Below are 15876 nucleotides of genomic sequence, written 5' to 3'. Positions count from 1 at the left end.
GGCAAAATCTTGGATACCAACTCCATACCGTCCCACCCAGGAATTATTTAAGGCATCGGGACATTTCAGGGGGAATAGTACAGCATTCCTAAAAACAGGACAAGGGCAGGAAAATACAAAAGGACCAAGGATAAAATGAATGAACAAAGGGGGGTAGGAGGAAGTAGAAACTCAGCTGTCCCATTGACGCATGAACTGTTTAGCTGGGTTGGGTGAAATTCTCCGTTACCCTACTTTAAAGGATTCGATAATTCAGCTTTATTATGGCAGCATGGTGTCATAGTGGGTAGCACTGCTGCCTACGGCACTGAGGACCCGGGTTCGATCCCAGCCCCGGGTCACCGTCTGTGTGGAGTTTGCACATTCTCCCCATGTCTGCGTGGGTTTCACCCCCACAACCCAAAGATGTGCAAGTTAGGTGGATTGGCCACGCTAAATTGCCCCTTAATTGGAAAACAAGAATTGGGTACTCTAATTTATTTTTTAAAACCCTCAGCTTTATTAACATAATGTCCAAATGAATTTCTACTCGAAATGGTTAAATGGAGCCAACTGCTTTTCAGAGGCTTCCTCACCTGGAATCTGAATAGTCTCGGTAGGATTCATCAAGACTTCAGTATTTAACAGAGGAAAAAAGCTCCTATCGCATTTTGTACATAGTTGAAATAAACTACTGCCCTGCCTCTTCTTTAAGACTTGAGATTTCAGCAGCCATATTCATTGCATTCCACAGTTACATGTTAACTGGCACAAGGAGGTATCAAAGCTCTTGGAATATATTCCATGGATTGAATTTTTGGAGTGCCTGTTTGTGGTGGGCAACAATCCTCCCAGTCTCATTGGGGGGTGGAGCAGGGTCAGCTTGCACCACTCTGCATAAGTAATTTTAAAAATTATTTCATGGGATCGAGGCGATATATTGCTCACCCCTAATTGCCCTGGAGAAGGTGCTAGTGAGTTGCCTTTTTGAACCACTGCAGTCCATGTGGTGTAGGCACACCCACAGTGCTGTTAGCGAGGAAGTTCCAGGATTTTGTCCCAGCGGCAGTGAAGGATCGGTGATATATTTCCAAGTCAGGATGGTTTGTGGCTTCGAGGGGAATCTCCAGCTGATGGTGATCCCATGTGTCTGCTGCCCTTGTCTTTCTAGATGGTACAGGTCGCGAGTTTGGAAGGTGCTGTAGAAGGAATCTTGGTGAGCTGTCACTGTGCATCTTGTAGATGGCACACACTGCTGCCACTGTGAGTCTCTGGTGGAGGGATGTTGAAGGTGGTGGATGGAGTGCCAATCGATCGGGGCTGCTTCGTCCTGGATTGTGTTCAGTTTCCCGAGTGTTCGAGCTGCACTCATCCAGGCAAGTGGAGGGTATTCCACCACACTCCTGCCTTGTACATTGTAAATTATGAAGAGAATTTGATGAGTCAGGAGATGAGTTACTCTGCACAGAGTTCCCAGCTTCTGACCTGCTCTTGTAGTCACAATATTTATCTGATTGATCCAGTCCAGTTTCTGGTCAAATGTAACCCCCAGGATGTTGACAGTGGGGTATTCAGCAATGGTAATGCCATTGTATGTCAAGGGGTGATGGTTGGATTTTTTCTTATTGTCGATGGCCATTGTGTGAGGTGAGTATTACTTACCACTGATCAGTGCAAACCTGAATATTGCTCAGGACTTGCTAAAAATGGTCATGGATTGCTTCAGTATCTGAGTAGTTGTGAATGGCGCTTGCACATTGTGCAATCATCTGCGAATATCCCCACTTCTGACCTTATAATAGAGGGAAGCTCATTGATGAAGCAGCTGAAGATGGTTGGGCTGAGGACATTACCTGAAGGTTAGGTCAAAGGTTAGGAATCCTACGGCGAGTAAATCATCTCCTGACCCCTCCAAAGCCTGTCCACCATCTACAAGGCATAACTCAGGAGTGTAATGGAATACTCTCCACTTGCTTGGATGAGTGCTGCTTCAAAAACACTCAAGATGCTTGACACCGTCCAGGAAAAACAGCCGGCTTGATTGCTCCTCCTTCCACAAACATTCAATTCCTCCACCACCGACGAACAGTGGCAGCCATGAGCACTATCTACAAGACGCACTGCAGGAACTTGCCACGGTTCCTTAGACAGCACCTTACAATCCCACAACCACGACCATCTAGAAGGACAAGAGCAGCAGATACCTGGGAACCCCACCACCTGAAGGTTCCCCTGCAAGCCATTCACCACCCCAACTTGGAAATATATTGTGGTTCCTCCACTGTCGCTGGGTCAAAATCCTGGAACTCCCTCCCAACACTGTGGATGTACCTACACCTGAGGGACTGCAGCGCTTCAAGAAGGTAACTCACCACCACCTTCTGAAGAGCAACTAGGGATGGCAATAAACATTGGTCTAACCATATCCCGTAAATGAATGAAAAAAAAAATGTTTTTTAAACGTGAAGACGGGACTTTGACTCCACAAGGACTGTGTGGTGGTCACTCCTACCGATATTGTCATGGACGGACGCATCTACGGCAGGCAGGTCGGTGAGGATGAGGAAAAGTGCGTTTTTCCTTCTTGTTGGGTCCTATGCCACCTAGGGCAGCACGGTAGCATAGTGGTTAGCACTACGGCTTCACAGCGTCAGGGTCCCAGGTTCTGCTATAATTTCCGGTGCCTAGGTCAATGCTGGGTGTTCCATCAGTTTCAGACTTGATAGCGATTTGGTACAACTGAGTGGCTTGCTAAGCCATTTCAGAAAGCATGTCAGAGTCAACCACATTGTTGTCGATCTGGAGTCACATGTAGGCCAGGCCAGGTAAGGATGGTAGATTTCTTTCACTAAAGGGCATTAGTGAACAAGATGTTTTTTTACAGGACTCAATCAACAATGGTTTCATGACTACTATTACCAAGATTTGCTTTTTAATTCCAGTGGGATGGCACAGTAGCACAGTGGTAAAGCTCTGTTGTTTCACAGCTCCAGGGTCCCAGGTTCGATTCCCGGCTTGGGTCACTGTCTGTGCGGAGACCGCACATTCTCCCCGTGTCTGCGTGGGTTTCCTCCGGGTGCTCTGGTTTCCTCCCACAGTCCAAAGATGTGCGGGTTAGGTGGATTGGCCATGCTAAATTGTCCTTAGTGTGCAAAAAGGTTATTGGGTCGCGGGGATGGGTTGGAGGTATGGGCTTAGGTGGGGTGCTCTTTACGGGGGTCGGTGCAGACTCGATCGTCCGAATGGCCTCCTTCTACACTGTAAATTCTATGATCCTATGATTTATGAACTGAATTTAAATCCCATCAGCTGCCATGGTGGGATTGAAACCCGTGTCCCCATACCAGCAGCCATGACCTACGGATTACTAGTTTGGTGACATTACCACTATGCCATGCCACCCGCCTGGGATTGGGAAGTCAGCTAGGCTCTTGTCAGTGGTAGACAGGTTCACCAACACCACCACCCCCCCCAAAAAAACACTTCAGAGGACACCTGAAGATGGAGGTGCCCTTACGTTCCCCCTCCGCCAGTGGCAGTGCCCTCCTCTGACTGAGTGGCTGTCATCCTTCCAAGCATGCAGGCCCAATCAGGGACCAGGTTGACCAATTGTCCTGTTTTTTTTAATGGATTGTCCCTGACCTCGATTGTTGGTCCCTTGTGGGGGCACCTCTTGGTCCTGTGTTTCTTGGAGAGCCTGTGGAGAAGCGGCCCTGGGAGTCTCCAAGGTGAGTTTGAGTGATTTGAGCAGGATTGCGAGTGAGTGAGTTAGCCAACAGAGAGATGATGATGTCATGACTCAACAAGATAGTAAATACACTATGACTAAGTAAACACTAGAGGGAGCACCAGAGGTGTCATGACATGCAGACATGCAGCTAATGAACACATAGAATAGGACACGACCAATGGGCAGTCAAGACACCCAGAGATGACACTACCACAAGGGGGCATTACACAACCCATATATAAGGACAGGGCACACATGCTCTGTCTCTTTCCACAGACGACGCTTAGAGAGTAGGACAGGGGCAGATCAGAAGCATCACACCCGCCACGTGGCTTAGAGCAAACTGGTTAGTTAGACTGAGTTACTACAGCAAGATTAGCAGGAGAGTCGAACTCATAGAGAACTGTGCTAATTGTTCAATAAATCACATTGAACTTACTTCAAAGTCTGGAGTATCTTTTGGTCAAAGCTGCATCGAGTTGCAGCCTGTGTTATCCCAGAGTACAGAACACAACGGTATGCTTACTTGGATGGAAGAGCCAGAGATGTGAGCCATCAGGAGAGGTGAGCAACGAGCATACGTCGGAAAAGTGTGGGTGTACCTCTTACATTCTAATAATGAACAGCTGAACACACTCAAGGGTTGGCATTTGATTAACATCACAGAGACTAGGCAGAGTGGAAGAGATGGGAATTGACTCCTGTTGAATAGGTTATGTACTTTATTTAGAAAGGAATTAGCTACTAATGCTTCCGAAGTATATGAATGAGCATGCCCTTGGCATCAGCGTGTCTCCACATGCCTTCATCATGACCTCTGCTAATTTGCCATATCCCCTAGACATGAACCCTGGTTAGAACCTGAGTCAACTGAACATTTCAGTTTAATGCATTATTCATGACATTTTGTGCAAAGAGACTATGCAGGAGATAATTTATTCCACTTGGGAGGCAGCCAGGTTTCCTCGCACGAGGAATGGATTCTGTTCTCTGCAGAGTTATTATAAATAGTCTCAATTTTTAACACACTGTGCTCAATGAGAAATTGTTAAATGTTTAAGACTGGCTGACGTTACTTTGCACTACCATCGGAAAATATCCTTCCTACATGTCCATGGGATTGCCTTCTCTGACATTGTCTGACAAGAAGTCTATGAAAAGGCTTTGCTGACTGACGCTACCTCAGGGCTTGCCTGGGGTCTATTTGGTAGCACAGTTAGGATTACAAAACTCACTGAGGCGGAGCTTCTGCCAGAGCTCTGTAGGTCTGGCAGCGTCTGTGGAATGAGAGGTAGAGTTAACATGGAGTCCAACATGACCCTTTTTCAGAAGAAGTCATTTTGGACTTGAAACGATGGGCGCCATTGAACGGCCATGCTGCGACCGAAAATCGCCGTGACGTGATGTGGCAGATAGAAGCCGGGAGACGCCGCTCCCGATATCTACCCGGCTCGCAACGCCTTGCAAGATTCAATGTAATCTCGAGAGATGTCGCGATGTGAATCCCGCGGGATCATCTTTTGGCAAATCTGCATGTTAGAGTGAGGCAGCTGGTCTGACTGTAAAATGCAGTTTCCTGAGGCACGCTAGAGACCTATCCCCTTCGCCTCAGAGACCTTGGGTGAGAGCTGTTCAGTACAGGTCTCCACAAACAGGGAGCAGATGGAACGGCACTCGTGGGAGTCTCCCAGGGGATCGGAGGCCCCCAGTTGCATGCCCTTTGGGTAGGGTAGTAACCCTGGAACCGCTGGTGCCACCTGGGCACCCTGGCACAGCCAGCCTGGCTCTCTGGTAGAGCAAGCGCCGGGATGCACGCGGCTAAACATACTCGCTATGGGACTTTGTTCCCATTTAGCTAAGTCGCGCTTGTTAACTCTGGGTCGAGTGGAAAAATCTGCAAGGAAGCTGCCAGCCCCAAAGATGGCTTTACCCGTTGTATTGTCAGGGATGTCGAAAATAAATTCCAAGGGCGGGTCCCACAACATCACCTTGGTTCCAGGTGCCTCTGGATGAGACAGCCCCACCAGCAACTTATGTTCCAAAATATCAGGGTGTCCACAAAAATTAAGGCATTGAACCCCTCCCCCACCCCTGAACACCACTCCCCTGGACAGCCCAGATATCCCACAAAACCCACCCCTCTCCCTGCATGGAACACCACCTATGCAACAACCCACGCCCCTCCCCTGCGGAACACACTGCAGCACTGCCCCCTGGAACTGTTCATTACGTCATTAACGGAGGGGTGGTGGAGACAATCGGAATGGAAAATCCCACCAGTGTAATCTACTGCTCCCGCCGCCAATCCTACCCTTCCCGAATCCGTTGTTTCCATGGCATTTCCATTAATTGTCTCCATTTGCTGGCTTTCAAGGGGACTCTTAAGCATTTTGTTTGTTTAGGTGCACAGAGTATTAGCGGGCACTTCTTAAAAGTTTCAAAATCTTAAATAAACTATATAATTTATTAAGGAAGTGACACCAATTAAACTAGTAAGTGGTTCTGCATAGCTTTTTCAAAGACATTTTCAGGCACTTAAAGTAACGGTACTCATGGGGGTGAATGAGGCACTCCTAATAAAAATGCTTACTTTTTGTGATAAACCTATTTCCAGTTGGAATAATTAAATGGCAGCAGGTCACAAATCTGGCAACGATTTTTTAAAACGTGAAATATAGAATGTTCGATTTGAAAATGATGCCCGGCTGTGCTGCTCCATGGACAGGTTCATGTTAGATAGATAGTTTTTTGAAGAATAAAGGGATTAAGGGTTATGGTGTTCGGGCCGGAAAGTGGAGCTGAGTCCACAAAAGATCAGCCATGATCTCATTGAATGGCGGAGCAGGCTCGAGGGGCCAGATGGCCTACTCCTGCTCCTAGTTCTTATGTTCTTATGTTGGTGTTTATGCAAATGAGTTTGAGGGGAAACTTGAACCATATGACCACTTCGGTAAACCAGCGTAATTTTGTCCCTCTGGCCTAATGATATTTTCACAATAGTTAGCATTGTTCACAGCGCTAGGGTCCCAGGTTCGATTCTGGGCTTGGGTCACTGTCTGTGCGGAATCTACACTTTCTCCCCGTGTCTGCGTGGGTTTCCTCCGGGTGCTCCGGTTTCCTCCCACAAGTCCCGAAAGCTTGTTAGGTGAATTGGACATTCTGAATCCTCCCTCTGTGTACCCAAATAGGCGCCGGAGTGTGGCGACTAGGGGATTTTCACAGTAACTTCATTGCAGTGTTAATGTAAGTCTACTTGTGACACTAATAAAGATTATTATTATTATAGTGCCCAAAGTAATGTCCACTTCGCCAGGTAGAGGTGAGCTTGAAGATAGTATACCCCTGGAATAAAACCTATGGGCCCTAATCCCATGTTACATTTGGCTGGTGAATGTGGTCCTTTATTTTTGGCTGCAATACCACACAAACATGGGTAATAACTCAGATGGTCCTTACAGAAAGAAACAGCTTACCTCCGAGTTGAACCTCAGGTGGCAGACGTTGCAGGAGATTACTTGCTTCTTTTTTGGTGGTAATGTAACGCCAAATGTGTGATTTATTACTGCCTTTTGAACTGGATCCATCTGCAATTAAAAATATTGACAAGCGTGATTAACTTAAATATTACAAAATAAACTGTTTTATCACTTTAAAAGTGAAACAGAAAGAAAAGGTACGACAAGAGAGGTCCCCCGACAGCTACGTTGGCATAGGCAGCATTTAGCTGCGGCGTTTCGCCTTTGAGGTCCCAGGTTTAATTCCCCATGGGATAATTTTAACCTGATCCTCCCAGTGGAATACAGAATGGATTGGATCAGCTGCTTATTTTACAGCCTGTCCGTAGCACACAGATTGCCTGCATTTCTGCTTCCAACAGGTGTGACTGCCCATGCATTGCTAGTGCCTTCTCAGAAGGTGACTGACATCTCAAGTGCCCCCAACTATGGTCCCACTGAATACCCTCAGCAAAGGGGCTAATCGCTGGCTCCTTGACCACCCTCAGGAGTGGTAATTTTGAGTTTACAGAGTGCCTGGTCCTGGGTCCACCCTCGGTTATCTCTTGCCATTTAAAGCTGCATTGACTTAGCACTATTTGAAACCCAGTGCTGTATGCTGTGTTGATTTGGGCATCATTAACAATGACTTTTCTTTTCTTTTCTCTAATTTTGTTGAAGGTGAGCAGTGAATTGTTCAAATCCTAAAGTGTCGGATTGTCCAACAGGCTCAGTCATTCATTCTCAGGTAGGACATTGACTGTAGACCATCGTAACTTAACATACTGATTGTTTGGGAGAATATTGGCAGAAAGGGGTTGATTAACTGGCTGAAAGCAGTCTTGCTTAGAACACTTATGTTCTGATGCAGACCTTGCTAGGGTCAGTGGGGTCACTTGATTTAAATAATGACCGCATGTGGACATGTGAGAGAGGAAGGTATCGTTGTTATAGTCTGTTCTCGTGCATTATTTGGCTCTTGTGGTCTGACACCACTGTTTAATGCCATAATTTGTGTATCAAAGTTGGTACTCCAGAGCAGTACTAAGATACTGGGCACGATATAGCTTGACACATGTCAGGACGAGGCCATTGAATCTCGTGAGAGATTTGCGACGCTCAAAATGCCTTGCAAGATTTAACAGAATCTCGTGAGATGTCGCGATCTGGATACTTGACTCCTTTAAATCTGTGTCTGCGGGATTCTCCCGGCACCGGGGACCTAATGGCCATGCCTGGGAGACCTCACCAGGGCTCGGTTTAATACTGGTTTCCACAAACATGGAGCAGTTGTAATGGCCCCTGGGGGTCTCCCAGGCGATTAGAGACCCAGGGTTTTTGGGCCATGGTAGGGTGGCACCCTAGCACCCCCTTTGGCATCCAGGCACCTTGGAACTGCAAGCCTGGCTCACTGGCAGTGCCACCCAGGTACTGCCAGGGATGGGAGGGTGGCATTTCCAGGATGAGAGGGGAAATGCCAGGCTGCCAGGCTGGCAGTGCCAAGGTGCCCAGGTGTCATGTTGGCCCTGCCAGCGTTCGAGCCCAGGGGGCCTTACACGGTGGAGGGCGGGTGAGGGGGTGTTCCTGGGGGCCTCCCCAATAATGGGTGTGGAGGGGTGTTGAAAATCGGGGGGGGGGCGTTGAAGATTGAGGCAGCTGGAGAAAATGGCACTGGGCTCGCCAGCAGAAAATGACACAAGTGCGATCTCGGCAGAGAGAAACTTGCCGATGCCAAAAACAAACGGCAAAGTGCCGGTGAATACCGCAATTGCACAATTTTGAAGAAGAGCAGGGCAGTTATCCCTGGTGTCCTGGCCAATATTTATCCTTCAATAACATCGCACAAACAGACTATTGTGCGGTTTGCTGTCCGTAAATTGGCCGTTGAGTGTCCTACATTACAACAGCATTACGGGAGGGATTTTCTGGTCCTGCCCCACGTGGGACCGGAAATCTCCATCTGAAGTCAACGGACCTTTTGCTATGAGATGTGACCAATGTGACAAACATCACCATTGGTGCTTTCAACGGCACAGGATGTCGATTTTTTTTTGTGTGCAAAAGCTATTCCTTTGTGCGGATTTCATTAGTTAATAATACAATAGGCTGCCTTGTAAAGCAGTCATGGTAAAGACAGGTCGCCACAGAACTGAATCCACAGATCAGATATCCTGGGAACTGAAACCATAGTTCCTTGGTTGAAGCCCAAGTGGGCACCAGGTGTTTCCTCCCACTGCCCAAATACCCTACCCTACTCAACATCCTCAAAAGCTAAGGCAAGGCCTAATGTAATACCTGTCTGTACAGAAATGGCAGTTAACTGTTCAATTCTACACTGCACATGATGGCTGCTCCTTGTGATGATAGGTAGACTATCATCTGTATATAATATGAGTAAGTCAGCATCACCTGCATGTGTATTATAAGTTATATGTTTTACTGTTGTCGTTCTAGCATCCGACCAGCAGGTGGGGCGAGTATGTAGGCATGGGACCTGGATGCACCATGTGTTCCATCAGAAGGTGTTTGTAAGGAGTTGACAGTCACATATGAGGGTAGCTGTGTAGTATCTTAGTGTAAGTTAGTGTTAGACATTTATTTCCAACTGTATTCATCTTAGACATTTTAGTTATTCGTTAGTGTCGTGTTCGTAATAAATAATTTTGTTTATAAAACAAAGTCTAATGTTCTTTGTTCCCATGGCAATATCGAGATTCCACATCAGCCCAATCAAAGAACATTACACTCTTCAAGTAAAAAAAATTACTGCGGATTCTGGAATCTGAAACCAAAGAGAAAATGCTGGAAAATCTGGCAGCATCTGTAGGGAGAGAAAGGAGCTCGCGGTTTGAGTCCAGATGACCCTTTTTCCTTTTGGTTACACTCAAGTAAATTGGCTCTGTTTGAAATTCCTACACTCCCTAGGGAGCAAATCTTGGCCAATGTCCGCCCCCCAACCAAGAAAATTTGGAGCTGCGCTTTTTGTTGCTTGATCAGTTAAACGAACTAAATTGGAACTCTTAACGATATATGCATATATATATATATTTTTTAAAACACCTAGGTAAGAGGTACGAGTCAAAGAACTTCCTATAAATGAAATGGGTACAAAGCTAAACAGGTTTAATGCTTTGCATGGGAAACAATTATAGCGACACAATGTGCAGTATCTAAAAACATAAGTTAAACTAATTTTAATAATGAGGCTTGTGTTGCCAATTGGTTAGACCTCGGCAGTGCCAGGATTTCTTTTTTTTTTTAATTTAGAGTACCCACTTCATTTTTTCCAATTAAGGGGCAATTTAACGTGGCCAATTCACCTACCCTGCGCACTTTTGGGTTCTGGGGGCGAAACGGGGAGAATGTTCATAGTCCACACGGACAGTGACCCAGAGCCGGGATCGAACCTGGGACCTCGGCGGCGTGAGGCAGCTGTGCTAAGCACTGCGCCACCGTGCTGCCCATGCCAGGATTTCTTTTTCCTTTGGAAATGTAGCCCATTGCAAGTCAGGTGCTCCTTCATAATTTATCTTTGTTATAAATTGGAAACATGTCATATAAAAGTGACAAATGTTCAGGGAAGCCTACATGTACTTTACAATAAATGGTTGCCGACTACCAGGCATACCATTCTCTTGAACCACAGCATTTATTCATTTAATGCCTCATAAATTCAGGTATTCCTAATTATACATTTATCACTTAATTACTCTTTCCATTGTTGCTAATACAAAACGTGGCACAAGTGGTGAGCTGATCTTCAGCACTTCAGACAACCGATAAACGGGATAGAATTGATTGCTGTGAGTGCCATGGAGTGGGGCATCTTGTGACCTGCCCTGTCAGACTTCTCCCCTTGCCCCCTTTAGCCTAAATATCCTTTTCCCTTTATTTGTTCTTGGATGGGAGGGTCGCTGGCTAGACCAGCATTCATTACCCATTCCTAATTGCCCCTGAGAAGGTGATGTGGAGCTGCCATTCAGAACCTTTGCAGTCCACACAGCGCAGGTATGCCCACAGTGCCTTTTTCTGTCGCAGTTTGATCTAACTGGGTAGCCTGCTAGGCTACGTGGGAAGACAGTTAAGAGTCATTGCTGTGGATCGAGAGCCATGTGTATGTTTGATGGTTGAGCGAGGTTGGGTATCTAGGGGCTATAGTCAGATTTAAGTAGTTACTCGAAATTGCTGTATTTACACAATGTATAATATATTGAAGGTGGGTTACTAAGCAGACATATCACCTGATTGCTGCGCCTCTGCTGTATCAAGTCCGTGGCACATAACTGCTGATAACACATCATTGTCTACATCTCTCATTAGCACATCGATTATACTGACCCATTGCACTACACCTCCCCTCAAATATACAATCTACTCTTTTCAATAACAGGTTAGCTATGTCCAAGATATTTACATTGGATTTACTTTAAACTATTTACATTACCTACCCCACCCCAGAGTCCCTTGCTTGGAGGTTACATCTGTGGAACCTTCACCACCCTTCCCGATCGTGATGCCGTGTTTGCAACGAGGGGCCAGTGGTCTGGAAGCGGGACCTGGGATGGGTCAGTCTTTCGCAAGCCATTCGAATTGTTCTTGGTTCTTCATCCTACGTTGTGTGGTAATCGAAGACCTGTGGTCTTGTGGGTACCAGTGAAATGAGTGCCTTCCTGTCGTGTCAGAAAGTCCCAAATGGTGTCTGGACCTGGTAACATACTGGATGCCCCATTCTGGCAAGGGTGACACTTTCTGCCATATGACTACTGATCCAAACTCTCTGGGCGCGATTCTCTGCTCCCGCGCTGGTTGGGAGAATCGCCTGGCACGCCATTTTCCCCGCGACGCCGGTCCGACGCCCTCCTGCGATTCACCCAAGCGGCGAGAACGGCCCCGTCAAGTTCTGCGTGGCGCAGGCCGGAGAATCGCCCGGGATACCCAAATTGACGATTCTCCGCTACACCCGCTATTCTCCGGCCCGGATGAGCCGAGCAGCCTGCCCAAAATGACGGCTTCCCGCCGGCTCAATCCACACCTGGTCGCTGCCGGCGGGAACAGCGTGGGAATGCTGGGGGGGGACGGCCTGTGGGGGAGCGAGGCGGGTTCTTTCACCGGGGTAGGACTCAAAAGGGGTCTGGCCCGCGATCGGTGCCCACCGACCGGCAGGCCGGCCTCTCTGAAGGAGGACCTCCTTTCCTCCGTGCCCCGCAAGATCCATCCGACATCTTCTTGCGGGGTGGCCTCGAGGAGGACGGCAACCACGCATCCGCGGGTTAGCGCCGGCCAACCCCGCATGCGCGGGTGATGCCAGTTACGCGGCGGATGATGCGGCGCCGCTTTTACGCAGCGCCAATGCCCGGCACGCGCTGATGACGCTGCTTTTGTGACACGCCCCCTGAGTTTCTCACGGCCCCGATCCTAGCCCATTTTCGGGCCCTGAATCGGTCGAGATCGGGGCCGTTTCGCGCCATTGTCAACCTCGACTGCGTTCACGACGGCGTGGGCACTTAAGTCGCGGGAGCGGAGAATCGCACCCTCTGATCTGGAGTTAAGGGTGGTAGACTTTTGAGCCAATGTCTGGAATTTTACCATTGTTGTTGCTCCTCATTGAGGCCTGTTCCCCTATTTCTCAACCTCTTGTGGTCAGCAGGGGTAACATTGGGCTGGAGGTTCCTTGGTAGTAGAGGAGCATGCATTTTTAGATGTCATTACCTGATGTTGCTGGGCGATTTACAAATTAAATAATGATGAGCACCATTAAACTTGGCAACAAGTTCTGGACCAATGCTTCTTTTAATTAAGGGAATGTTAGTAGGCGATTAAAATTATATTGGGTAAAAATTCACATGCGCCCTTAGAATCAGAACATTTACTTATCCTCACTTTACAGGAACAGGACATTATTTTGGCAATGGAATAAGACATTAATGTCTGATCAAGGGAGCCAACTCCAGGAAAGCAGCGGTTTGATTATTACCAATAAACCAAAGCTAAATATTATATATTCTTGACTTTGTACTTTCATAATACATTTATGGTTACAGTGGCCTGTGCCATTAAAATTCCAGTATAATTCTGCTTACTTCATAGCACCTCTGGGTTTAATATAACCTTTCTATGGTGCTTATATTGTTACGTACATATTCCCAAAATGACACCAGCTTAAGACCTTTCCAGAGGTGGATCTAATTCACTTTGCTTCAGACTTTGAACTATTGCCTCATATTAATTGGCTGTGCATTTAGTGAGCTCAATTTTGCTCATGTTGGGCATGTACGGACACGGTAGCACAGTGGTTAGCACCGTTGCTTCACAGCACCAGGGTCCCAGGTTCGATTCCCGGCTTGTGTCACTGTCTGTGCCAAGTCTGCATGTTCTCCCCGTGTCTGCGTGGGTTTCCTCCGGGTGCTCTGGTTTCCTCCCACAAGTCCTGAAAGACGTGCTTGTTAGGTGAATTGGATATTCTGAATAAAGGTAATGTGCAGCGGCCGGGATTTGTAGCGGCCTTGTTTTCCACTTCTGGCCAAGATGGACCAGAAGATGTGAAGTTACACTGACTGGCTAATCAAGGGCTGGCCAGCATCAAACGGGCATAGGCGCTGTGAGGCTGACGGGGGCTGGGGGCATGGTGGGTGCCAGGTCCAATGGGGACCCGGCTGAATCAGAGGGCAGGAAGACATCGGCAGAGGTACCGTTGGCTCCCCAGAATGGCACCAGCACCCAGGAGAGACACAGGTGGGACAGCAGTGCAGGTGGGCGGTCAGCTCCCATTGGTTTCCAGACGACTGCCTGCACGCTCTCGTGAGCGCCAACTGGTACATCCGAACGCAAGAGGAAGCCACCCCCATCAAACCAAGAAGGCGTGTGCAGTGGCAGTGCGAGGTCAGCGGGAACGATGCGGGATACAGTGTTGTAAACGGTTCCGTGATCTTCTGTGCTCGGAAAGAGTGAGCACAGACTTGGCATGGGAAGGGTGCCTGTCCTTAGCGGAGCTCAGTGGTATGAGAATCAGGGTAACAGAACATACATCTGCCTGTAAGTGCTAAGATTGGAGATGAGATCCAAAGGGCTAGGTCCATCTAAAGGCCGGGTGTGCAAAGATTGTCAGGAACATCAACATGGTTCACGGGGGTGAAGGGGGCTGGGGGGAGGGCAGAGGTATTGCGTTGGAGGTGGAGGGTTGAGTAACAAATGGGCCTTTGCACTTACAGGAGAGGAGTCACAATAACGCTGAGCGATCTGCAACTGGTGGTGGGATGGCCAACCTGATAATCCTAACCAGCCATGAAATAGGTGACCTGGTGCTTGAGTGCGAGCACGGAGGCAGGACCTCAGGTGGCGGAGTGGCAGACTTTTCGGGGGAAGTAAGTGTCCAGTGTTCCTGGCAACGGGTCACTGTCCGTGTGAATTTTACACACTCTCCATGTGTGCGCGTGGGGTCGCACCTCCACAACCCGAAAATAGGTGAATTGGCCACGCTAAATTGCCCCTTAATTGGGAAAAAGAAAAGAATTGGTTACTCTAAATTTTTTTTAAAAAAAGAGTCCAGCGGACAGAAACGGGACAGGCAGAGAGTAAAAAGAATGTAGGGTCATCTCATCCCTCATAGGAACTTCTGAAAAAGAATCCCCAGTGGCTCAGCAATCACAAAGTTACAATGATGCCGTTGATATCGGTCAAACCCGACCGCCTAATGTGGTCGTTAACTGTGCGATGAGTAATAATACTGAGCGATTGTTTTCCGCCAGAGCCAGTCATAGGGCTCCAATTGCAATTTTCACCTGGAAATAGACTTAAGAATTAACATTCTCCTTCGTTTCCCCTGAGCAACCTAACTGATAGTCCTTTAAAGGGACCATTAAAGACACTCACGGCTGGCCTGGGCAACTTGCAAATTCCTTTTTTTAATATGGCCAGGAGAACCAACAGAGAACTGTGTCTAGATATGTCCTCCCATTGCCAGTCAATTTGAGGGCAGCACTGCCCCCTGGGATAAGGGACATGAACTGCAGACTGGCTTATTGCAGCTGCCAGCTGATTTCCTACCCTTTCCCCAGCGATCTCAGGCAGGAGGCATCCACTCGCTGGCAGCTTAGGTTTGCCAACTACGTTTAAGCGTATGCCTGGGTGTTTCATCACCTGTGTTGCGCCCACGTTCCTGTCATTAGTCGGCCAACACACCCATTCTTGAGATGCACTGCCTGCCTGGGCCAATTAGAAAGCAAAGAGACTCATTACCCAATTTTTCCCCTCTATTTTCATTATTTTTTCCTCTAGTGAAGAGAAACGCTCAAAGAAAACAAAAGCGATAATCAATCTTTTTTGAAGCCCTGATGGTGTTTTTCCAGGTTGCACACCGCAGTGTCTTGGAGATTGATCTTCGATTCCTGGAGACTCCGGGGCCAATCCTGGCGAGTTGGCAACCCTATGGTAGCTCGCCAACGAGGTCATTGAAATGGCTCATGCCCCGAACTGGTGAGAAGGGACCATGCATTCTGCTGACTTTGGTCGGTTCTGGGTGTGACTTTAAGAACATCCGCAATGGTGCTAATAACAGTCTCCAGGGTGTCAACCGCTTAGTACTTCAATTCCACTGAAAGTTAAACTATTGTACTTGTTGAAGGATTCCACTTCAACTGTATCCAGTTTACACCCTGGGCTATTGTATGTTAATCA

The 15876-nt window shown here is 47.7% G+C and overlaps 1 protein-coding gene across 5 annotated transcripts in view; it reads right to left on the bottom strand.

Moving 5' to 3' along the window:
* znf385c (zinc finger protein 385C) overlaps positions 1-15876 on the bottom strand; it is a 520410-nt gene that overhangs the window by 73436 nt on the left and 431098 nt on the right. For all 5 annotated transcript variants that reach the window (XM_072487338.1, XM_072487339.1, XM_072487340.1 and 2 more), the window contains exon 3: positions 7183-7293. In XM_072487338.1, the coding sequence (XP_072343439.1) occupies positions 7183-7293 (111 nt within the window). The remainder of the gene's footprint in view (positions 1-7182; positions 7294-15876) is intronic.

Source organism: Scyliorhinus torazame, chromosome 21 (genome assembly GCF_047496885.1).
Source record: "Scyliorhinus torazame isolate Kashiwa2021f chromosome 21, sScyTor2.1, whole genome shotgun sequence".
NCBI lineage: Eukaryota > Metazoa > Chordata > Chondrichthyes > Carcharhiniformes > Scyliorhinidae > Scyliorhinus > Scyliorhinus torazame.
This window is presented reverse-complemented; position numbering and strand designations above follow the sequence as displayed.